The following is a 26583-nucleotide window of genomic DNA, read 5'->3' on the forward strand; positions in this document are numbered from 1 at the left end:
ACAGACATATAGGTTACATATAACATGGACATACATGAACCTTTTACAAGATGAAGGTAGATAGAGCTAACTGTCACACTAAAGATGGATATGTTAACTGTTACAAGATGCTGGTATACAGACATATAGGTTACATATAACATGGACATACATGAACCTTTTACAAGATGAAGGTAGATAGAGCTATATGTCACGCTAAAGATGGATATGTTAACTGTTACAAGATGCTGGTATACAGACTTATAGGTTACATATAACATGGACATACATGAACCTTTTTCAAGATGAAGGTAGATAGAGCTATATGTCACACTAAAGATGGATATGTTAACTGTTGCATTATGCTGGTATACAGACTTATAGGTTACATATAACATGGACATACATGAACCGTTTACAAGATGCAGGTAGATAGAGCTAACTGTCACACTAAAGATGGATATGTTAACTGTTACAAGATGCTGGTATACAGACTTATAGGTTACATATAACATGGACATACATGAACCTTTTACAAGATGTAGGTAGGCTATAGGTTATTTTAATTTCTAATACCTTCTTTCCGTCAATTAGCGATGTCAGCATGACAATTGTAGCAACATTCTCTTGCCAGACCATTTGCCAGAAATCAACTAAAGAAGCTTCATTGGGACCTATTAATGTAGAACAGGTATAATTTTATCAAAATTTCTAATGTTTCTGTGATTAACAAGGTCACTTAAAGACATACTTTTTTATGACAGTTTGACTTTAGTCATTTCAAGCTTAATGCAATTAAAGGCAATTAAACAATGATTTGATAACTTCATTACTTTTCAATGAATGCAAAACATTTAGGGAATGTTTTTATTTGGATTCAGAATGTCTGTGGTTAGGAGTTAGTTCCTTGATGAATTAACTGTTCATATCAGAGAAATTAATCCTTCAAAGCTACTTGTGTATTGCTGCCTGCGAAATCGAAGAAAGAGTGAATGAGTAACGTTCTACCAGTAAGAGATTGCTAACAGTCAAATGTAGCAGGAGTTCTTACTTCTATAGAGAGCTAGCTTTACCAGATGCTTTACTGTTGTAATAAATTTTGAAGAAGTTTCTACCAGGTGCCACAGTCAATGCTACTAAAATAAAATCACTGCTAAAAAGAATTTGCAGGAAATTGTTCAAGACAAAAGGTAGAGACTTGTTGACTTAATTGTTCATAGTACTTAGCTAACAATAATGTAAAATGATGTGGTTTATGATACTGCATGTATTTAGCTTTCCAATTGTAGCAGCTCACACATGTTAATATTTAGCATTGATTTTATGAAGCCATGATCACAGACAAAAACATGATTTTTTATATTCTAAATATTGCTGTACTGCTCTAGTGTCCACCTCATCGTCATCTCCATTGTTGGCCTCAATGTCAGCTCCAGTGTCAGCTCTTAGGCTCAGCTCTGCTCATTAAAATATTTAGTCTTTGATTGAAAGCCCTTAAATAATAATGTCAGGCGCTGGTGTTAGGCTCAAATGTTGTGCCCAGTGTCAAGCAGCCCAAATGTTGCATGCTCATTGAAATATTTAGGCTCTAGATTAAGCCCTGACACATTAAAACATAAGTTTAGGTACAATCAAACCCTGAAATGTGGTTTAGATGTCAGTGAGAAATCAACCCAGTCTATTTTGTTTAACCTCAATTCGGTGTTAGTAAACCAGAAATACCAAACCCACGGAACACTACACTCAAAAACACTGCAAAACAGCAATTTTTAATAGGACAAGAGAATAATGATTCCATTTGTAGATTTGAGCCTGGGACCTAACAGGCAACATCTTTTTTTACTGAAATTTCTGAGGTCCAAATTATAATTGGGAAATGGAAAAGCAGAGCTGTATCTGTGTTAGTATTTTATTCAGTGCACCCTTACAATTTTGCACAAAAATTGTTAGTGACACCTTCACCACCCCAATGACCTTTTGGAAACATACCTTGTGTTGCAATGAACTTTTTTGGGGCTTTGTAACCCTGAGAAAGCGAAATCAGAAACTTTAATCAGTTACTTGAGTTTCCCTGTTGAAGTAGTAACGCTGCAACATCGTTCAGGTTTAACAGAGTCTAAGCATTTATGTGTCATCATAAAGATTGGCAATTAAATTTATAGTTCATATAAAGGTCTAATGTACAACAATTCTAACTAATATCTATTCATAAATAATTATTTTCTGTTGGCTGAAGTTGATTTCTTGGCAAACAGTTGGAAAAATTCCTGCATCTTTCGGCAACAACTTTATCCTCATAGCATTTTGTATAACAAAAGATATAAATTTTTCGACTTTTGTGAAATTTTGTTAATGCATCTGGCATTAGCAGAATGGATGATACCATCCAGGAAATTCTGCTGAGAACTGTATTTGTCTAACATATGTGAGAGTATCCATTATTTTAACTGTTTGGCTCCCCACAGCTCCTTTGGTTGTTGAGGGTTGGACACCCTGCAAAAAGTTTCCAACCAATGTTAAACTTTTACTTATTATCTGTGCTCGTAATCACATTCATGTGCATGATATACTTATCGATACAGAAAACGTTTGTTTTCACTTTTGTGTGGCGATTTAAAGCTCTGTGAGGTTAATATGTATTCCATTTGTATTCTTTCTAAGATTGACTTTTAGAGCTCGCCAGTGGGGAGCATAATATACAGTATATCAATAACCTTTACTCTGTCATATGTGTCACCCTATCTCCCTCCATTGGGGTCACTACAAGGACAACCTAACTACTCCATGCTAAACACATATTTCATTTCAAAATAAGATGCATTTTGATGAAACGCTAAGTACAGGGAACCTTGGCAGCTGAGAAAACATTCAACTGAACCAGTTTTCAAGGATACATTCAACTAGAATATCATGATAGCATTACATTAGCAAATTAAGTTTTAGTGACATTTGGCAGATTCATGAAAACTTGACAAGGTCAGATTCAGTACTTATATCAAATACATGAGTCATTAATATAGTCTTAGGAAAGGCCACATTGAATACTAAAATATGAGGCAGTGAGGTAGTGATATAGTGTGATTATGGATCACGTTCAATATTTATCATATATGAGGCACTGATATGATGTGAGTATAGATCACATTCAATACTGACATCAATAAGATCATTGATATAGTCGAAGTATGGATCACATTCAACCTTACATTAATATGAAGCACTGATACAGTCTGCAGATGGATCACTTTAATATTTACATCAATATATGAGGCATTGATATAGTGTCAGTAGAGACCACATTCAATACTTACATCAATATGAAGCATTAACATACTGTGAGTATGGATCACATTCAATATTTACATCAATATATCTTGCATTAATTAGTATAGTGTGATAATCCATCACTTTCAATACTTACATCAATATCTGATGAATTAATACAGTGTGAGTATGGATCACTTTCAATGCTTACATCAATATGAAGCATTGATATACTGTGAGTATGGATCACATTCCATACGTCAATATCTGATGAATTAATATAGTGTGAGTATGGATCATGTTCAATACTTACATCAATATATGAGGCATTATGTAGTGTGAGTATGGATCACATTTAATACTTACATCAATGTAGGAGGCATTGTGTAGTGTGAGTATGGATCTCATTCAACACTTACATCAATATATGAGGCATTGTGTAGTGTGAGTATGGATCACATTTAATACTTACATCAATGTAGGAGGCATTTATGTAGTCTGAGTGTGGACCATCAATTACTTGCTTCAGCATAACACGAGAATTGTCATCTGTGAATGGATAATTCAATGGAATTCAGTTCTGTTTAGCTTTTTCTTCACATGTATGAAACAGCTTTAGGGTAGTAAGTACACATCATGGACACTTATGACCATTAAAGGAAAGAAAAAAATAATATCAACGGCGAAAAACATTTGATCAGAAGGATCAGACTTCCAACATTTAGCAGAAATAGTGCATTCTGACAGTAAGAGAAGATATATACTGCAAAGCATTTGTACTGAATACAATCTACGTAGTTACACATTGTCTTTCTTGCAATTTGCTTAGCTGTCCTAGTAGGGCAAATGTAGGAATTAATGTTAAACGATTCCTCAAATGACCTTTGACCTCCATATAAAAACAAAACAAGAAAGGGTACTCACCACTTTCATTATGCCTTAATCATTATGCCTCTGATCTCCACAAAAAGACAGTGGGCCTTTAAATATTTAAGATTGATCCACTGCCAAGTATGAAGTTGTTTATAATACTCTTAGAGTCTTGCGACTACTTTTGCAGATTTTGACCAGTTGACCTCAAGTGACCTTTGATTCCAACCACTTTCAGGGAGGCTTTTGTACTCAATAAGTTTTCTGCATACCAAGTACAGAGCAGAGCATTATGTTTGGAATTCATAAAAATATTTCATTTAAGGTTAATCACTTTTTAAATTTCAAAATGAGTAGCCATATTATTCATTATTCAGCTGTGGGACAACACATTCAAAAACCAAAATTTTAATTTGGGCCACCGTGGACATCTCAAATCCCAAACTGAATGGTGTGAAATGTACTGACCTGAATTTAAAAATTATGCAAATGTTCTCATACTCCCAACAATTAAAATGATTATTAGCCAGAAGTCCTTATTCAACTTACATGGAAGGATGTTTAGGTAGCGATTCTTTGATTTGTTTTCTGGCTTTCCGGCTACAGTACACGGGTAGAGTTGATCTGTAGGTAATGTCTGGTGAAATGAATTCAATACAATAAAGATATTCAGTTTAATTGGTTACCACTGATAATTCAGCTTCTAAGTGGATGTACAGCAGCTAAGGGAAGACTTGCAAATATTGGCTTGCAAATATTGACTTGCAAATATTGACTTGCAAATATACACAACAAGCATACAAGAAATGGCTGTCATAGAATTCAGTCTTCTTGTGCATTCAAGTATGTGTGTAAGTTTAAGCCATTGTACTGGTTGTCTGCAAAGCACCCAGTTTCAAATATTTGTCCTCTGCATTATCAGGTAGTATGTACACAGATCATATCTGATCAGTATACTCTTACACTAACCAGTAACTGCACATTAACAGATTACACTCCCAATTGTCACGTCAGAGGTCTCATCAAAATTTTAGATACAAGATTAAAAGTTTTGAATGGGATTGTGTTAAAGTTTAAATACCTTAAATTCAGTAAAGAAATTATCTTTTCTGTTTTGTTTCTTCTGTTTGACATAGATAACCAAGTCTGATATCCTGATTAGCTTGTCATCAATATCCGCATATTCTTCCGGCTCCCCTTCACTGCTATTACTGTCAGTCTCGTTGGGGTTATATCCTGGATTAGTCACAAATCTGCTGCTAATTAGTTCTTTGAAAAAGAGTATAACCACTTTGAATTGTAAATTTAGCTATTATTGCCAGGAATGGAATTTAAATCAGAAATCTCTACAATAGTTCAACTTTGTGTTTCAAAAACTGAGCTGGCCATCTACTCAGCTTAACACAAACCATTTATTTTATGGGATTGTTAGGTGATTTAAACATATGCAAAAGTAATTGTAATTCGAAAGACTGTAGTTGAACATAGAAATGATCATTCATATGAAAGTAAAGAGTAGATTCTTTCACTGATGTGTCCCCTTACACAGCTTAAAATCATAATCAATCATAATACACAGTTTAGCCTACACCTAATTATTTCATATCACATATTACATGGCCAGATTACATTTAATTTTTGAAACCTCATGATGGGACCAAAACCTTGCCAAACATACAAGATCAAAATAGGAAATTTAAGTAACATATGTCTTGGATATATTTAAATAACAATTCCTGAACAATTTTAGAGCAACTTGGTTATAAACATGTTGTGACTCTATTTCTGGGGAACTTGCATACTTTCAACATGTGGTCAAACAACTGAATACTGACATTACTAATTGCAATTCACTTCAAGCCTGCATTTATTTAGTATTGACCTAGTCATTATCTGCTGTACAGTTGTATCACACTCAAAGATTACTGGAAGATAAAGAAACAAACAAACCCATCAGAAGGATGCACCAAATGGACGCAAATGGAGTATATATATATTACAACTTTATATCTGTGGGACACTAAATTTTCTATACAAGGGCATATGATTAGGGACAACCAACCAGTTGCAGCAACATTAATCTCTTGAGATTGACTGAGGTGTGGCTAAGTATGTGTGATTTGTACCAAACAAATAATGCCTTTTACAACACAACTCAAAATAAAGCTTTGAAGTATGAAATATATTTTTTTACTTTGTACATTTGATATTGATATACACAAACATCTTTATAACTTTCTCACCAACTGGAGATGAGCTTCTAATTTTCTGTCTGCACAAACATCTGTAAAGATAATATTTAACGAAAGCATTGTGATAATGAAATAACATGAAGTATTGCCTAAGCATGCTCTTTCTTGTTTCCTGAATTTTCTTAGTGTCTTGCATCTTTTAATAACTCTTCCCATCAGCCAATTTGTTTGTTCTATAGATACAAGTTGTATAATAGTATATGTTGCTATGGAAACTGCTGATCAGAATGACTGTTACATCAGCTATACCATACAGGGTGTAGGTGTTATGTGGAGGCAGGTGTTTAATGATTGAACCAGTTTTGTGATAGATATCTAGAACATGAAGCTTGTTTGAGGGTATTATACCAATAGAGTAGTGCACGTCTACCTGACAAGTTAACTGTGGACCTATTGAGGTGACATCTTTGGTGTGTTTTCATTCATCACTAGTTTTATAATTGCATGTTGAAGATATGGAAATAAAATATGGAATATTTAAAAAGTTGGAGGATTTAAAGCAATTTAGACAATCATAATTGAACTGGAACCATTCCATGATGAGAACAGGATGGCATGTGGGTTGGCAAGTATGCTTATCATACCTCTTATCATACCTCTAGCTCAAACTCAAAATTGTCATGATATAGATAACTTTGTATGAGACATGATTGTTCAATCTATCAGCTATCATATCATATGGTGGGTAGCTAATGTCAGTTGAAAACTTCATTTGATGCTCTAGTGACATTGGAAGTGACAAATCTAGTGTGTAAGTCATTGTAGCTATGAATTGTGGTATGACTCCTACTTTTTATTTTCCTCTAACAGTTTTATTCTCTGTTAAGAAAATCAAGTTTATTCTCTGGCAATTGATGTGTATAGAATCATTGCATTAACAAAAAATTATATAGATGATGTATTGTTAGTAAAAATAACTTCAGTAACTTAATGTAAAGAAATATGAGCGATGTTTTAATGATCCATTTCAAGGAGTTTTTCTAGAGGCATATAGACAAAAACAATATTTATAGATCCTATACTATACACAAATTCAACTCAACCATGAGAGTTATTGCTGCATACACTAACATAACACATAAACAAGAGAGAAATGAACTTGCTATGTGCTACTTAGGCTAAACCATGAAAATGCAAACAATGTATATTGCTATATGGTAGTGCAACTAAGACATTTCTATGTGCCATAAGTTATCTTAGTTTAAGTGTTCTGCATGTTTCAAATAAATTAGGACCACTCTCATACTAATGTCATTTTTTAAGTTCAAGAAGGAATCCTGTAAAGTAGCTTTTATTAACTTTGAAAGCAAGAATTGATAAAAAAGTGCTCACCTTATCCAACATCCACAAAGTACTAAAAAAACAAGGATGGTCACACCTAAGGGTACAATTATTGCAGTCAGCAATTGACCTGTGGGCAAAAGATAAGGTTGACAATATTTTTTTTTACTTATATAACAAACAACTCTAAAAACTAATTGACTCTTAAACACACATCCACAAAACGGTCACACAGTGGAACGTATTTTCTCAAGGACAAGGGATGGATCATATAAAGCTACATAACAATTCCTACACACACCTTGAATGCAGCACACCCACAAATTACGGTTAATGAGCATGGTGAACACATGTTTACCATGCTCATTAACCTTTCTGTATTCTGTGCGTGTTTTTTGTCCCTTCTGTTACTGTTACTTGTCATTTTCCCTTTGAAGAAGATCCTGCTAGGATCTAAACGTCAGGCCAACTTACTCTTACACATTCTCCTACACAGGCTCTCTAGTGGATAAGCAGTTTGCTAACAGTTTTATTTTATTTCTATTTTTATTTGTATCTGTCTATTAAGTTTTCATTTGTCTATTTTCTCCACACCTTTTTGTCTTTGTCCTTTACAAGTTTATTCCCTACCCCTAATTTATTCCCTACCCCCTTCCCTTAATCCTCTCTTTGTCACTCCACTGTGTATCTCATACTTCTCCTCTTCCCCTGTTGGTTTCTTTCTTTCGTCTCTCCATCCCTTGTCTACTAATCCCCTTACATCTATCTCTGTGTTCACCACACTCATTAACCTCTCTGTATTCTGTGCATGTTTTTGTCCCTTCTGTTACCGTTACTAGTCATTTAGCCTCTGAAGAAGGTCAGGCAAGGATGGAAACGTCAGGCCAACTTACTTCTACACATTCTTTTACACAGGCTCACTAGTTGATAAACAGTTTCCTAACAGTTTGCTTGCAGATTTATTTTTATTTTTATTTAAAGTGGAAAAGTATCGACAATTCAGTTTCTTTTGTATGCAATAACACAGTGAGTTACAAACCATTCATCAACTTAGAAAAATCAATTCTTCATTCTCTCGGACTACACCTGAAAGCCAAATTCACCTCCATTGATATACCATTTAAGCTGATTGGACTAACTTTAGATGTAAGATTGTCAGATTCTTGAGTTATATTATTTTTTCGTATTGATTTGGGCACAATTATAATGGCAAACAGTGACTAATTTTACACAATATAGAACGCAAATACCTTAAAAAGGAAGTTCTATTATGCACAATAAATGTTAAGTAAACATTCTATAAAACACTTTATAGTAATGTGAGGATACGCGGGAATAAATAGGCAGGAGAGAGTGCTGATTTCTACCACCGCTTGTTCTGGTGGCTGAGGGGTTTATTACTTCTTCTCTCACATAGCATGGTTGAGATTATATTATATGATTACGTAACAAAAAGGACGGTGCAGCACCTTCAGGTAACTTTCCTAAAAGATAATAAAAAGAGAAACAAAACATAAAAATAAAGTCACTTAAAATTGTGTACCAGACTAACTCTACTCTCTGTGACCCAATTAGGCTGGTTTCCACACTGTCTGAATAGCTACAATGACAAGGGTAGAACTGGGAGCACCACTAGACTTAACACATAATAGTAATAATGATGAGATTGCGACATTTAAATCTCGGCACGTCTGCCTTACAATCTCTCTGTCCATTTATGGGCAGAGCATTACACTTATAAAACAATAACACAACTTATCTAGTCAATTACATCTCAACCAGTTCCCAGTACACAGAACGTGTAACTTATTACAGAGTACATCGTTTAAGAACTAATTGTGGTTACCACAGCAGCGAGAGACATTTTGTCCAAAACCAATATCAACAGAGGTGAATTTAATCTTAATCAGTGCTGGATAACACATAAAGTGGTGAATATAGAAAGAAAATACCTTAATGAATAATTAGATAATGTTACTCAAGCTCACTTGGGTGGCTCGCCTATTACATACACATATATTCAACGATAACATGGGCGCAGCCATCTTGTTTGTTATGAGAGGGCGCTCTATCGGAATATAGTACGAAAATACTTTATACACACTTAGTAATTCACCGTAAGGCACGCTTAGCCTAGACAATGAAACACACGAATAACACGATTCCCTCGAATACAACAATAACAAGGCATGTGAACTTATAATAACATATTTTAAGAGTACAGAACTTACTAAGCCCTTGAAAATACTCAAAATGAACTTGAATACCATCGTGATGCATTCTCGAAACAATAAACCTAGGCCTAATACACAATATCACGATAGGCTAACCCACGCTGAGAATAGGTCCACGTTGTACAAACTAAAATACAATTTGTGAGTCACAAACTCACTTATACTTCCCTATACTAACATGAACAAAAGCTTAAATATAATATACATATAATTACCTCAATTACTTCTTAAAAAGCGACATCTTCAGCAATAAAACTCTACATTTCTAAAGAGCGTAATATTTGTTTCGTGTTCGTTATAATGATAATGTGACAATGGGTACAGCAACGAACGCCGAAAGGGACAGATGTGCAACCAACACAAGGCTCCCTGTGGGATGCACTACACTCCCCTGCTGAACTAAGTTTGTCCCCAAACTACTTAGGAATTAAACCTTTAACAACAATGAAAAACAAGAAAGTAAATATTGAAACTGATCGTCAACCCTTATGGAAAACGAGAATATCGAGCACTGTATCACAACGAATGCCGTAAAACAACTGTACTAAGCTACCAACTAGTGAGCTTAACTTGTAAGTATAAAACTCAAGTTTGAATTGCCACAGTACACAACAATATAATAGGCAGTTCAATAAGATGCAAGGTGAAACTATCAACATGAAATAAAAGTATTGATAATACAGATGATAAATAATGCTGCCAAAACGCAACACAACTGACGACTTCAAAACCAATAGGATATCTTGTCAGCAAAGCCAAAAACAATAAGGAAACTCTGACTAGAACTATGTTCACTTAAAACTTTTAGGGACGTTGTATGGATTTGTATGTTGCCCCCGGTTCACTCTACAGCTACGACGCAGTCGTGGTTGCTCGTCATCGGATGAATAAAGAGAAGAATCGTCAGAACTGTCACTTAGGTATGATGTTGGAACCCTCAGTCGAGGCAAGGACATATCTCTAGCGTCGGTGTTGTTAGGAAGATTTCCATGGAGTAGTGGAACTGGTAGACTGGGTGATGGACAAGGACGTATTTCCCTCCTGTGAACCATTTTGTTTGGACCAGAGCCATCGGCGAGCTGAATTTCGTACACAGAGTTGTCGTTTGGACGGGATAGAACCTTATAGACATCAGCTCCCCACTCATCTGCAATCTTGTGTCTTCCCCGGGGGTGGCTTTTGGTGTATACGATGGTACCCACTTCCAGTGGCTTGTCCTCAGCACGTTTGTCAAAGAGTCGTTTACGTGCTGCAGCCTGATGTTTTAGAGTCTCCCCTGCTTTCTTGTGGGCCATCTGGAGAGCTTCATTATGTTTGAAAATCCACTCATCTACTGAATCTGGGGTTTGAGAGTAGGGTTGACTCAACAAGAAATCTACAGGTAAAATAGGTTCCCTGCCATACATCAGATAAAATGGTGAAAACCCAGTTGAGGCATGAGGGGTACAGTTGTAAGCGTACAGTACTTCTGGTAGATACTCAGACCAGCGTCTTTTCTTGGAGGGTGGAAGTGTTTTTAACAGATTATGTAGAGTTCTGTTAAACCTTTCTGCTTGGCCATTACCCTCTGGGTAATAAGGGGTAGTTCTTGTTTTGGTTATGTTATGAATCTGACATAACTGTTGAATTAATGCCGATTCAAAATTCCTTCCTTGGTCAGAGTGCAATCGACAAGGGGCCCCGAATAGTAAAAACCAATGTTGGGCGAGCTTCTTAGCGGTGGTCTGTGCAGTTTGGTCTTTTGTTGGTATTGCCTGCGTGAATTTGGAAAATATATCCGTGATGATGAGTACATTTTCCTTACCCGCTGTATCCCGCTCCAGGAGAGTAAAATCAACTGCCACTATGTCATTTGGTTTGTTGGCCACAATACTTCTTAACGGTTCTCGGATCTTTGGCTGGTTCTTTGCACGAACACACCGATCGCATTCTTCGCATTATGCTATTACATCACTGGATAGCTTTGGCCAGTAACAGCGCTGTTTTACCAGCAACGTCGTCCTCTTACCACCTTGGTGACCACACTGATCGTGACAAGCTTTCAGCACCTCTTCCCGTAAGACTTTAGGAAGCAACAGTTGGTTGGTGTTGCTTTCAGGACAAGTCCTATACAGTAAACCATCCATCTCGTGTAACTTATCCCATTGTTTGACCATGAGAGACAATTCCTTATTCTGTCTCCGGTCAGTCATCGAAGGTTTGGTATTTGATAACCAACTTTTGTAGAATCGACTGATGGTGGGGTCTTTCTGCTGGAATTCTCTGAGTTGTTCTCTAGAATATGAAGGAAATACTAGTGGTGACGTCACCGGGCAGTTGATTTCTTTCTTTGAACCAGAAATTGCTGCAACTGTGGCCATTTGTAGATCCTCAGGGACAATTGTGCACATGGGGGTACATTCAGCAGATGGAGCAATATCCAGGGTGTCGGACAAGGGCGGTATTCGGGAAAGGGCATCTGCTACGGTGTTAGATTTTCCAGGCTTGTAAAACGTCTTAAAGTCAAATGCAGCAAGGGCACCCACCCAGCGTTGAGAAACTGCATCCAGCTTAGCATTTCCCAGATGAGCTAGAGGATTACTATCTGTATATACAACAAACTTGTGTCCCAGTAGGTACTCCCGAAATTTCTCGGTGACTGCCCACTTTAATCCAAGCAGCTCTAGCTTGAAACTGGAGTATTTATCCATGGTCTTTTCTGATCCACGGAGAGTTCTACTGGCAAAGGCAAGTACTCGCCGCTTCCCATCCTGCACTTGGTACAACACAGCTCCCAATCCGCATAGTGACGCATCTACTTCCAGTTCGAATGGCAAGGTGTAATTTGGGTATGCCAACACAACATTCTCACATAATTTCTGCTTCAGAATTTTGAAAGCCTCTTGGTGTTCGTCGGACCACGTAAAAGGAACAGTCTTAGTACTCTTCTGTTGATGCAGGCAGGTAGAGACCAAAGTGTGAAGTGGTTTGGCCGTTTGTGAGAAATTATACACAAACCTCCTGTAAAAAGAACAGAATCCTAAAAAGGACCGAAGCTCTTTAACATTCCGCGGTGCAGGCCAGTCTTTAACTGCCTGGATCTTGTCTGGACTTGGCATCACCCCAGCACGGGTTACTTTGTGACCAAGATAGGTCACTTCACTCTGGAAAAATGTACATTTGGACGGCTTGATCTTCAGACCTTGTTGTTTCAATCTATCAAACACCCGCTGCAGATTGGTCAAGTGATCTTCAAAGGTCTTGGAATACACTAATATGTCATCCAGATAACATAATACAGACTGGAAAAACTGGTCATGAAGGCAAGTCTGCATAAGGCGTTGAAACGTACCTGGGGCATTTGATAATCCAAACGGCATGCGGTTGAATTCATATAAGCCGAACGGCGTAATGAAACCTGTCTTATGTCTGTCTGTCTCTGCCATGGCAACCTGATGGTACCCGGAAAGGAGGTCAATAGCAGAAAACCACTGAGACCCATGCAGTGCGTCGATTGAATCCTCTATCCTTGGGATGGGGTAGGCGTCTTTAATTGTTTTCTGATTGAGTTTCCGGTAGTCAACACACATTCGAAGGCTACCATCTGTTTTCCGTACTAGAACAATTGGAGAGGCATAAGGGCTGGTACTTGGTCTAATTACTCCCTTGTCTAGCAATTTCCGAATGTGTTCCCTTACTTCTTCCCATTGGGACGGTGGAATACGACGGAATGGTTGTCTGACAGGTACTTCATCGGTGAGAGGTATCTTGTGGGAGACACCTTCTGCATTGCCCAGGTCATCATCTGATGAAGCAAATATCTCAGCATTTCTCCGTAGAAGGTCAACAGCTTTGTTTCTTTGATCTTCTGTCAGGCTATCAGGGAGAGGAACTTTCCAGCAGGGCTCTCTCTGTGCAGTAGCAACTGAAACATGTACATGCTGCACACTCGACTTTACTTTTGTGACAGATAGTGAGTCATCATGAATAACAGATGGGACTTCCAGCTTTCCCAGAGGCGTTCGGGGCTGTAAAACAACATTCTCTTTAGTGAGATTCAGTACCTGCAGATTCAATTTCCTACCAGTCCGGTTTAACGTTGATCCAACAAATATACCCTTAGGCAATTGGGTTAGTGGCTCCACCACAACCTCCTCAGAACCATGCACAAAAGGACAGGAGACTGATATAACTTTAACAGACTCAGGTGGCACGATAACTCTAGTCCCGCAGACTCTCACCAGTCCTTGAATATTTGGTTGGGGTTTGGCTTTTGGTGTATCTGTCGAGAGACCTAACTCCTGAACAAGGTAAGCTGGGTCCATATCCTTGATGACATTTAGTCCAACCAGCATGGGCGGGTCTCTGTCCGCTGCCAAAACCAGAATTCCCCTGCCAACTATGATTTCTTTCCCAAGCTGAATGTCAGCTTCAAAATAGCCTAAGTAGGGCATTTCGACGTCATCGGCAGAGCTGATCTTGAGCCAATTGATGTGTTCTAAGGGTGTATCGCCAAACAGATCATAAAAACACCTCTTTGATAGGATGGTAACCTCAGAACCTGTGACCAGATCTGCTTTGACCGTCTTTCCATTTACAAGCACCGTCGTGGTTTGGCATGCACTTACAATCTCCACTCCCTGTGAGCCCTGTTGCTCTTTAACTGGACCACCCAGTACCTGGCTCACGGAACTGGGCGAGCTTAGTTTCCCGATGGCACATTAATTGGAGTTGGGCTCTGGCATTCTGATGCATAATGCCCCATCTGGTGACAACGTCTGCATTCTATGTCTTTCCTGTCAGGTCTGGGCCGCCCCCTACCTTTATACCGTTGACCCTCTCTCTCCAGTCTTTCTAGTCGGGAAACGATCTCTCCTTGCTGCACCCTAATAGCTTCCATGATATCAGCCTGGGTCTGGACAGTGCTGGCAAGTTTCTCTACCACAGCAGAAAGTTGGTGAGTAGCAGCTTCCGTACTATTAACAGCTGCTCGTCGAGTACGCCTCGGTACGAAATCGCTTTCCTCTTCCGCCAAATCAAGTGCCCAGTCCCTTAATTTAATGAAGGTTATTCCTTTATCTTCTTTCATGAGCCTCTTCAACTCCCGTCGCAGCACTCCATCTAACAATCCGTCCCGAAACTGTTCTTTGATAGCAGTTTCAGGTTTGGGGGCGCCAGGGATCTTTGCAAATTCATCTGCGAGAGCCATCAATCTGAAAGCAAACTCAGATACAGTTTCACCATCTTTCTGCACACTACTACAGATTTCCCGCATCACCGAACCTTGACTCCTCCGTTCTCCAAAGGTCTCACAGAGTGTACGGAGGATGGCATCTGCATCGGAGGACACTTTATCTGGCTGGTGCCTAATTTCTTGCCTGGCAGCTCCGGCTAGGTACGTCATGACAAATTCAGTTGCATCGGTCCCTTGCAACCTTCTCAACTTCAATGCTGTACGGATGTCCTCCACAAAGGTCATCACTGGTAGGCCATCGGTCCCGGTGAAAGTACGCAGCTTCCTTTCACTGGGCAAAACGTATACGGTATTAGGTTGCGCATCTGGTTTTCCCACCTTTGCTCTAGCCAGTTCCGCCGCCAGCCCATCCAACTGCTTCTGGAGGTCCTTAAGTGCCCTGGACGACATACTGCCACCGCCCTTTATCTCGTTGATGCCTTATTTGTTCTGCATGTATCCCACTTCTGACACCATTTGTGAGGATACGCGGGAATAAATAGGCAGGAGAGAGTGCTGATTTCTACCACCGCTTGTTCTGGTGGCTGAGGGGTTTATTACTTCTTCTCTCACATAGCATGGTTGAGATTATATTATATGATTACGTAACAAAAAGGACGGTGCAGCACCTTCAGGTAACTTTCCTAAAAGATAATAAAAAGAGAAACAAAACATAAAAATAAAGTCACTTAAAATTGTGTACCAGACTAACTCTACTCTCTGTGACCCAATTAGGCTGGTTTCCACACTGTCTGAATAGCTACAATGACAAGGGTAGAACTGGGAGCACCACTAGACTTAACACATAATAGTAATAATGATGAGATTGCGACATTTAAATCTCGGCACGTCTGCCTTACAATCTCTCTGTCCATTTATGGGCAGAGCATTACACTTATAAAACAATAACACAACTTATCTAGTCAATTACATCTCAACCAGTTCCCAGTACACAGAACGTGTAACTTATTACAGAGTACATCGTTTAAGAACTAATTGTGGTTACCACAGCAGCGAGAGACATTTTGTCCAAAACCAATATCAACAGAGGTGAATTTAATCTTAATCAGTGCTGGATAACACATAAAGTGGTGAATATAGAAAGAAAATACCTTAATGAATAATTAGATAATGTTACTCAAGCTCACTTGGGTGGCTCGCCTATTACGTACACATATATTCAACGATAACATGGGCGCAGCCATCTTGTTTGTTATGAGAGGGCGCTCTATCGGAATATAGTACGAAAATACTTTATACACACTTAGTAATTCACCGTAAGGCACGCTTAGCCTAGACAATGAAACACACGAATAACACGATTCCCTCGAATACAACAATAACAAGGCATGTGAACTTATAATAACATATTTTAAGAGTACAGAACTTACTAAGCCCTTGAAAATACTCAAAATGAACTTGAATACCATCGTGATGCATTCTCGAAACAATAAACCTAGGCCTAATACACAATATCACGATAGGCTAACCCACGCTGAGAATAGGTCCACGTTGTACAAACTAAAATACAATTTGTGAGTCACAAACTCACTTATACTTCCCTATACTAACATGAACAAAAGCTTAAATATAATATACATATAATTACCTCAATTACTTCTTAAAAAGCGACATCTTCAGCAATAAAACTCTACATTTCTAAAGAGCGTAATATTTGTTTCGTGTTCGTTATAATGATAATGTGACAATGGGTACAGCAACGAACGCCGAAAGGGACAGATGTGCAACCAACACAAGGCTCCCTGTGGGATGCACTACAGTAACATATATTTCAAGACAAACTAACTAAAGTAGATCATCTTGGGACTTTGCAGTACCATGCAGTCAGTGTATATGGAGAGGCTATTACCTACTTGTTCTTAACACTGATTGATCACTTTCCTCAACTGCCAGGTAAGGAATCTGTCAGTCACATCCAGGCTAGCATTATCACTGTTACATTAGCATAGTCTGTTACATAATTTTTCAGTCAAAGTGTGTTAGTAGCTCTTGCAGCTCTTAACTTGGTAATTGTTGGTATTCTTTGTTTACCTCTTCACTAGCTATGATTGACAGCAGTTTAGAATGATCAGGAACCATGTAAAGGTGATTAATTACCGCAAGAATGTGATTGACACTAAGATGTAACAAACAATGATGAAATAAAACCACCCTTATCTTTATCTTATAAAAACATACCTGAGCGATTTTTAAATCTACTAACTGGACCGGCAGGAGTTGCTCCACTACCTGAGGCTCTTGTTGTACCATCAGTAACTGGACTAGCTGATGTATCTGTAGATACAGATGAGACAGGAGTTACTCCACTAACTGTAGATCCTGCTGTACCGCCAGTAACTAAACTGGCTGGTGTATCAGTAGATACAGCTGAGACAGGTGTTGTTCCACTACCTGTTGTTCCTGTTGCATCTTCAGTAACTAAACTGGCTGGTGTATCTGTAGATACAACTAAGACAGGTGTTGTTCCACTAACTGTTGTTCCTGTTGCATTTTCAGTAACTGGACTGGCTGGTGTATCAGTAGATACAGCTGAGACCGGTGTTGCTCCACTAACTGTAGATCCTACTGTACCATTAGTTGTATCAGTAGACGTAGCTGGGTTTAGTAAAAGAAATTTCTCTTTTGCAAAACACATATAAAATATTGTGCAAATTACTGTCATCTAAAGCAACCAGGCCAGCTGTGTCTTAATTGGAATCTGGCAGAAAACTTCAGCACATGGAAACATAGTTTTCTTTTATATATAGCCACCCAATGGCATTGATAGCATATCAGATGCAATTATGAGTGTTGAATTTATTTTTACTGCTGGAGAAGATGCAAATATATAATTCTTTCCAATGGGTGACTGATGAAGATGAAACTTGTTGATTTTTGTGCCAGTAGAAAGAACATCACCTGGGAAAGGCATTTATTTAATACATGGGACCAAAAGGTGAATGAGCGGAATTTAACATGAGGTCTCACACGTGAGAGAATAGTGTGTTTCATGACCAAATTCGTTGACATCTTCTTGGAGACAGAGATCTCTCTCTTTCAACAAGTTACCAATAATTGACAGGTTAGTGAAGCAGAGAACTTAAATGTCATAAAAATTTTTTTCTATTAAGCAAGTACTAGTAGGGTAGCTGACAAACAATCGCTTCAATGTGGCACGCATTTTCAGTGGGTGAATTTTTAAATGTTCTCACTTGATAATATATAGATTTATTAATTACTATATATATATATATATATATATATATATATATATATATATATATATATATATATATATAACATATCGATATAGCACTTTACATGAGAGAATATCTGAGAGCACTTTATATGAGCAAAATAAAACCAATAAATCAATGTCAAATAAAGAAACTAGTATAAATTAATATCAATGAGGTGAATGAGCAGATAGACCACTGACTTGTGCAATAAAGCAAAAGCATCGTACATTTTAAAATTTAACATAAGGTCTCACACGTGACAGGATCATGAGTGGGTTCATTGATGAACAAATTCATTGACGTCGTCTTGCGGAAGAGGACCTCTCTCTCAAGAAAGCTGTCCATATTGGCCAGGCTAGTGAAGCAAAGAACTTTAAGTACTAATAGGGCAGCTCACAAACCAAAGAATTTTTGCAAGAGTGGCAGGCATTTTTTCCTTTTTTTTTTTGGTTGGGTTAAATTTGAAGATGTTTTCACTGGATAATAATAAGAAAACAATGGTTTGGGAGATTAAAGTGTTCATCTATAGGGAAGCCATCTTAAATGTAGCATTTTATATAGTAACTTTTCAACATGCCAAAAAAGACGCAACGAAGAAATCAGATCGTTACTTAGCTTTGAGCATACGGGACTGGTCTGAACAGATACCTGTCTTTCATGAGCGCCCATGGAGAATCCCAGCCGAGGTGCAGGGTCTTAGATGTGAAACTGGTCATGAATTAGAATTTTTCTAGTGTATTGATAGTAATTAATTAATTAAATGCTTTACATGAAAGAATATTTGAAAGCACTTCACATAAGAAAGAAAAAAACCAATAAATCAATCAATAAAATAAAGAAACTAGTATTAACTAAGATCTATGAAGTTAAGACAAATAAAAACAAGATTAGTCAATAAAGGATGATGAAAATATGAGTATTAAGTTGGGATTAATCACAATCAAAGGTAATCACATGGCATTCGAGAGAAAAATGCACCCACTACAATGTCATGTCAACAGTTCACTCAAGTAGGTTGGCCCCTCGCCATGTAGAATTTTAACAACAAAGCATAAATTTTGAAAAAGATTTGCTGTTTAGCTGGCAGGCATGTATTACACTCAATGCTGGAGTAATTGGATCATGTTTCCTGGGTTTTGTGACTAATCGAGCAGATGAATTCTGAATGGCTTAAAGTTTGTGGATTTCACAGGCTGGGTGGACGAACAGTACTCTATTGTAGTTATCTAAACGAGAAGTAACAGCTGCATGGATTAATTATGCTGGAACTATTTTGAAGAGAAGAAAGAACATTGTACACTTTTCACTACTTATACCAATAGGCACTATATTGCTCCTTGCTATATTAAAGTATTGTATGTCATCACCAAATATCATAATATAACATGTGTAACAGCTACTAAGCAATAACTGTATTCTAAGTTTGGATATAATCTGATTTCTGGTTGTGGAGTTATTGCAACTAAAAATTTGAATCCCTCCCCCCCCCAAAAAAAAAAGAGTTTGGTTCGAAACATATTTGGTTCATACAAAGTACATGGCTCAAAAAAAATTTGCCCCCAAAATATTGAACCCCAAAAACTGTTGGCTAAAATGGTCCCAAAAATATTTGGCCCAACAAACTGAAAGATGTCCCAAAATGCATTTGATGTGGAAATAAAATTTAGGCACACCCTGCGGAAAAAGGGCTCGGAGGTTTTTTGAGCCCAGATGGTCCCAAAAAAGTTAGACCTACATGTACCATGCAGGCCTTCATGTAATATTCATGTCTGTACCAAACACAATAAGGCACACCTTCTCACTATTGTACAACTACATAGCATCTTAAGTATTACAAAAATATACATCACTCCATTGTTGAGTTATTGCGGACCCAAGCAAGTGTCACCATCGCACGCACACATACACACATATGCATACTAACCTGACCATATAGGTTCCTTTGTTTCCAGCAAGGCACCAAAAAGGAACCAAAACATTAGCTGTGCAAGGCAATTTTTTATCCTAGTATTTTAAAGGAATCAACATGAACTGATTGTAGAAAATAAAAAATAGCTTGGACTTGCATTCCAGAAAGAGAAAGAGTGTTGAAGAACTACTTCAAATCACCTTCATACTGTTTAAGTCATTCTGGAACAAGAAGTCTGCAATAAAACCAACAAACAGGCTACACCTACTGTCTCCGTCCCTATGAAGGAAAACAACAGAATGTTTAGTTTACGGGGAGTCAATTGCATTACCCATTACTTTCACATAATGAATAGCAAAGGTTTCTTGTTTGTTTTCTGCTTCTCTGTTAGGTATGTTAATATACACAAGTCTTATACAAGTTGTATCATCAGAGCTGTTAATTTCAAACATATTTGAAGGTTAGGATCTAGTAGTACCTTATTTCTTTGTCTGGATTGTTTCATCCACGAAGGAAATGTTGACATTTTTATTCAAAATTTTGTATTTGTATCTCAAAAGCCAGCAATTGTCACAAGTATAGGCTATGTAATACATTTGGCCATATATCATACCAGCCTTCTTTGGCTTCAAATACAGCTAGTATCAATCCGTTTCCTCCCTTGATGATGGTAACTACTGGCACCAAACACATGGTTGGCTACAATAGGCTATAGTGCTGACATATAGACAAAGTGCAAATGGTTTAGATCTGGCCATGCAATTAAACTTTAACAATTTTAAGACAAAACGTTAAAACTTCTATATCATTCTCAATAAATATCAATATGATTATTTATAATAAGGTTGATATATATTATATACCTACTGCTGCAATTGTGGTGTCTTCCTTGACAGAGCATGCCATCACCATCACTTGTTACATGAAAGCAATGCCTGGTAAATGCAATCAGTGCTTTGAGTCCAAGATCCAGATTCCTGATAGTGACTCTAATCTTGTAAATCCAGTGTGGTACTGGAACAGTCTCCATGTTGTCTTCTATCTGGCATATCAGTTCTCTGAGTGTTAAGGTCTTTTATTTCTGTGTTACTCTCACTAGTACTCTGGGCTACAATCACTAGAATTACCCTAAATTCATGTTTCTGGCTGTATACCAGAAATTGATAAAAACTCTTACCTCGGTAGGATGATTGCTTTCTCTCAGTGTCTCGATTAGCTCCTCCTTGGTGCCTCTCACTTTTATTCATATACAGAATCTGGCTGTCGATAAGTCAACTGATGATACTCATACCTTGACACATTCTCTGTCTCTGAGTGCTGCTAGGAGCTTTCCAATGAACTAAAAATGAACATCTCACCATACACCAATAAACTGCTGAAATTCTAAAAAAAAATTCTTAATACTAACCATAAGGCATTAGCGAGATGGTCTCCATAAGCTCAGTATTCCTGATGGAGCAATTCACTTGCATGGCTGTCTCTAATGTTATTTCCACTACCTTTGTTTGTTTATAACTTCTTGCATCTTCATCAGCAGTAAGAAATGTACCAATAGGACTCAGTACCAAGTCACTCTCTGCTACCAGAGGGTTCCTAATAACAGTACAGGTCACATTAGCTGCTTGTCCAGAGTTCACTCTGACATATGTTAGGATGATGTTCCCTGCACCATTGTCTGGAATAAAGAAATTATTTCTGTGAAAATGTTTTCTTATGATGTCATCACTATGCTTAAATACCTGGCGACATGCAGCAGTGACTGTGCTACATTCATATTGAATACTTACAGGACCAAAAATATCATGTGTTTTCCTAACGTTTGCTACAATAACAATATTTTTATTTTATTACCCAATTGCTTTTGTGATGCCACAGGCAGGGGAGGGAGGAGGTGGAAGGGCACAAGGTCCATCAAAATAAAAGTTCTGCACAATAGAGCATCCAAAATTTTGTGAAGCAAGGAAAAACAGCTCTCTTGCACCAGGCCATCAACAAAACAGTATTGTACGGGATGCTGCTAACATTTCACAAAATTGTAAATAGGACGTGTGCACAATATTTTAAATAGTTCTGTACAAATGATACAACATATCGCAGCAATCAATAAATGTTTCAAGGAAATTGGCTAGACTGGTTCTGACAGGGGAAGTAGAAAAGCGCAGCAGAGACAAGCGGAGATGAGGATGTGTTTGGTCGGATAGTGACAGAGTAGATAAAGTTACAATTTAGCATAGCCAAAGTTAGGCCTAAGTTAGGCTTAATTTGCAGTAGACTAGATAGTCAATATCACAGGCTGTTACAAAATGCCAGTTGAAATTTGTGGAGGATCCTCAGCCCTAGTATCGTGCAAACAGAGCTCCAAATCCGCTGACCAAACTGCATTTTCTTGATGTACAATTTCGTTGCAGATGGCACATGTTACTTTACTTAACAATGGTAGCATCTTTTTGGTACGCTACACTCACGACAGGGATATACTACCCCTGTGACACCAGGATACGAAGGCAAGCGTGAGTTCTGATATTTGCCATGTTAGATTTGGACATAGATAGGATTTATACCGCAAGTAATAAACAAATCTGTTACAAGTAGCTTGACCTTAAACATTTTTCCATTTAATTATAGTATTTGAAATATAATTTTTATCTCAATACATTACATGTACTGAGATATTGTAACAGTAAGTGGGACTCTCTCCTCTCTTAAAAATTTTTCAGCGTCTTCATACAAAGTTCTTTTTCTCTGGAATTTCCAGAGCAAGCATATATCATATAGGCCGACAAAAGTTACTATTTTTTATTCAAGAATTTTATCTCATTCTATGACTTTTTCACCGATTTATGTCCAAATCGGCCTCAAAAACAGTTGTTGCGAGCCATTTTTGCACACGCTCCGAAACTTGTGTTATTGCGCAATCGTTAAACACTTCGCAAAAGCGGTGAAAATGCTTTGTAGGAGCTTAGCCCATCACTATATTTTAGTACACTGCGGCTTGGATATCGTCTGAAAATCCATTTTAATACATATTCATAAAGCTGAAATCGAATTGCTTCAAGCAAAACTTTGAAGAAAAGAAGTTGAATATTCATTAAATATCTGTTTGCGACAATGTCGGACTCACAATGTGGATGAAATTCGGAAATTTCTTTGCCTCGGCTTGAAAAATAAAAACGAAACGTAAGTAAAATCCTTTTATCTTTCGAATTGCACATTTTCCGTTTTCAAGAAAGTACCACCTCCATCGTCTGGTCGATTGTTTAAAACAAGTTAAACAATGATTTGAGGCCAAATTCGGAGCATTCTGGGTTGAATTAAGGTGACATTTTTAAGGTTTTACTTGTTAAAGGGCATCAATGTATCCTATCGTGGTTCATTGCATATGTACTTGTATATGCACGTTACCATAGTGTGTAGCCTATGGTTGTAGTTTTAAGTAGGCCGTGACTATACTTACGACTAGTCGTAACAATTAGTTATAAACTATTCTTACGACATCGGCGAATTCATGCGAATTCAAAGTAAATAAAGCAACTACGCATGTAGTAGGTGTAACCCTAACTCTAAACCCTAAATCCAATCCTAACCCTAAACTTAACCCTAACCGGAAGTTATTGTTACTCCTGTCGTAAAAATAGTAATCCTAGTCGTAAACTAGCCACGTTATAGCAACTGCGCATGCGCAATAGGGAATAATTGTTACGACTAGTTGCAAGAATAGCCACTTGTTTTAAGTATTCTATAGTGCAGTGTATTCATATTACGGGACCGTGTGTTTATGAATTATGATGTTTGCTTTCAAGACATTGTTTACGAATACAATGTCATTGCCTTGAATTTTGGAGGACTTAAGCACTTAGTAGTAGGGTAGTGATAGTACAACTACACAATACTAAGCCTATGCTGGTATTATTAGTTTACTACTGACTAGAACTTAGTGTTTGCACGGGTTATCCGGGTACCCGCCCGACGCGATACTACGCGGTTCCTAATTTATTACCCGAATCCTATGTAGTGTGATTTAAAAAAAAAAAAGTGGCAAATTGACGGTTAGGCATATTTCCCATTGACTTAGTGTAGTGTTAGGCTACCATGTGGTCGAAGATAACAGCAATTACGAAGGTACCCGCCCGACGCGATACTACCCAGTTCTTAAAATATTACCAGAATCTTACGCAAATTGTGATTTTTTTTGGCAAACCGATGGTTAGGCAGATTCCCATTGACTTAGTGTGGTGTTAGGCTACCATGTGTCGGAGATAACAGCAATAACGAAAGTATTCCATCGATATCTTATAACTGTGTCACAATTTCAGCGGTATAGGCTACATTTCCCCGATTGACTTAGTGTGGTGTTCGGCAACCATGTGGTCGAACGTAACAGCAATTATGAAAATACCCATGGATATCTTATATTACTGTGTCACAATTTCAGCGAATAAACAGATGGTAAGGCCTAGCTAGATTTCTCATTGACTTAGTGTGGTGTTAGGCTACCATGAGGAAGAAATTATTATTTATTCATTCGTTTATTTCATGGAAGGAAAGGCTGACAAGGAATTTTACGAGATGTTTAGATTATAGACGGCATAACTAAACAAGAGCATCAATGATGCAGTATCTCAATACTGGAAGTTTAAATTTTGATTCCTAATTTCAAATCTTTGCTAGGCTGTCTCTACAATTATCAATATCAATCATGGTACAACAAATATATAACTTGCATTTAAGCTACTTTGCCACGAATAGTCTCTGCAGGTTACACTTTTTCCTGCTAGTGAACATTGCCTTTAGCGCTCATTGCCTGTTTGTCGAAAGAACGACGTTGCAAGGTTTAGTAATGTCATAGAATACCTAAGAACTTGTTTTTTATGTGGTATCCTTCATCTTGGGTCAGTCTCTGTTGGACATTTTGGTCATAGTTTGACGTCAATGACAACGGCCAAATTAGAAGAGGCGAAATCGACCATATTCTTGACGCCCGCCTTGAGAGCTAGGCCTATCAACCTACTGTATGTTACTGTAGACTGTAGTGGTGACTATCATCAAACCTGTGTCCACTTCCAAGTATCAAAACGACCCACGTTTTTCCATCTCAATTTTTCTGACATGAAGATTTCATGGATTTATGACTTGGAAAAAATAATGTAAACAGATTACAAGTTTTTATTTGAAAGTGATGGGTGGCCTCCTCCTCCCCTCATAGCCACCTCAGTTCCTCTCCATTTTGTTATTTTATTTTAATTCTTTGTACATTTTATGTCAAACATCACAGGTTCAAAAGAAAGCTAAACATACTTCTTATAACCTTATACATCTTATATCCTTATAAATAAAACATAACCTTATACAATTTTTATAGTCTTATAAAAGTTGTAATGCTATGGCCGGCTCCTCTTTTATACGTACCCATCAAACAAACTTACCCTGGTCCTTCCTAGGAAAAGCTGTCCGAACACCAGTACAATGCTAATGTTGCTATCACTGAAAGCCTAATAATAGTAATACTAGTACTAATAGGCCTAGGCTAGGCCTATATATTTTATGCATTAGGCCAATGCCTAAGTAGCCTTCAGAAGTACAAAGATGTGTAAACGTAATTATACAAAAATACATGAAGGGCAATCGAACAAACTTATCATGGCCCTTGCTCTGAAAAGCTACCTGAACCCCAGTACTATCCTTAAATGTATGTTACAACAACGAAGGCCTAATATTAAATGCACTACGTAAAATTCAAAAGTACACAATATGTATATGTATTCAGCATGCAATACACTACCTTGCGTACCTAACTACAGAACAGAAAATTGGTCGTGAGGGTAGCCATTTTCGTATATCTAACATGTAGCTGTCCATGAGTCATAGCCAATCTGCTATAAACCAGACTTGGAGGCGGGGCTTAATCATCAAAAACGGACCTTTTTACTAAAAGTAGGGGCGGCAGCTCAGTGTTGTTTTAAGAAAGAAAAATCATTTAAACATCAAATAAAGCAAATAAAAGCCAAAAACTGTCATTTACAGCTAGTAAAAGTTTTATTCATACCTACCTGTAAAAACAAATGGAAGATTAAAATGTTAATAAAAAATATAATAAATAGGACCCTATTTTAGACGATACCACTGTTAAAAGACAATTTTATTCTATACTCTTTCATAAAACATTAAACTGCAGATAACAAACCAATCGCTGAGAAGTAATATGTCACGTGCCCATAATAAACCATCGACATCGAATAATAATTAACAAATAAGCAGGAAAACGTGGGGAAAAGTTCCCTACAAACAAGTTTCGGAGCGTGTGCAAAAACGTTCTGGTTCAATCGTTTTCAGTCCGATTTGGCCC

The 26583-nt window shown here is 37.6% G+C and overlaps 2 protein-coding genes across 6 annotated transcripts in view; one reads left to right on the forward strand and one right to left on the reverse strand.

Annotated features, from left to right (window-relative positions):
* Positions 1–26583, reverse strand: part of LOC139956014 (uncharacterized) — a 183547-nt gene that overhangs the window by 26582 nt on the left and 130382 nt on the right. For all 5 annotated transcript variants that reach the window (XM_071955178.1, XM_071955177.1, XM_071955180.1 and 2 more), the window contains exons 25-33: positions 21649–21915; positions 17292–17387; positions 7698–7776; positions 6357–6397; positions 5195–5382; positions 4663–4750; positions 3716–3792; positions 1969–2005; positions 556–653 (exon numbers count right to left, since the gene is read on the reverse strand). In XM_071955178.1, the coding sequence (XP_071811279.1) occupies positions 556–653; positions 1969–2005; positions 3716–3792; positions 4663–4750; positions 5195–5382; positions 6357–6397; positions 7698–7776; positions 17292–17387; positions 21649–21915 (971 nt within the window). The remainder of the gene's footprint in view (positions 1–555; positions 654–1968; positions 2006–3715; positions 3793–4662; positions 4751–5194; positions 5383–6356; positions 6398–7697; positions 7777–17291; positions 17388–21648; positions 21916–26583) is intronic.
* The window catches only part of LOC139956110 (uncharacterized), a 100970-nt gene continuing 97202 nt past the window's right edge, over positions 22816–26583 (forward strand). The window contains exon 1 of the mRNA XM_071955184.1: positions 22816–23417. The gene's annotated coding sequence lies outside the window, so the exon portion shown is untranslated. The remainder of the gene's footprint in view (positions 23418–26583) is intronic.

Source organism: Apostichopus japonicus, chromosome 2, assembly GCF_037975245.1.
Source record: "Apostichopus japonicus isolate 1M-3 chromosome 2, ASM3797524v1, whole genome shotgun sequence".
Lineage (NCBI taxonomy): Eukaryota > Metazoa > Echinodermata > Holothuroidea > Aspidochirotida > Stichopodidae > Apostichopus > Apostichopus japonicus.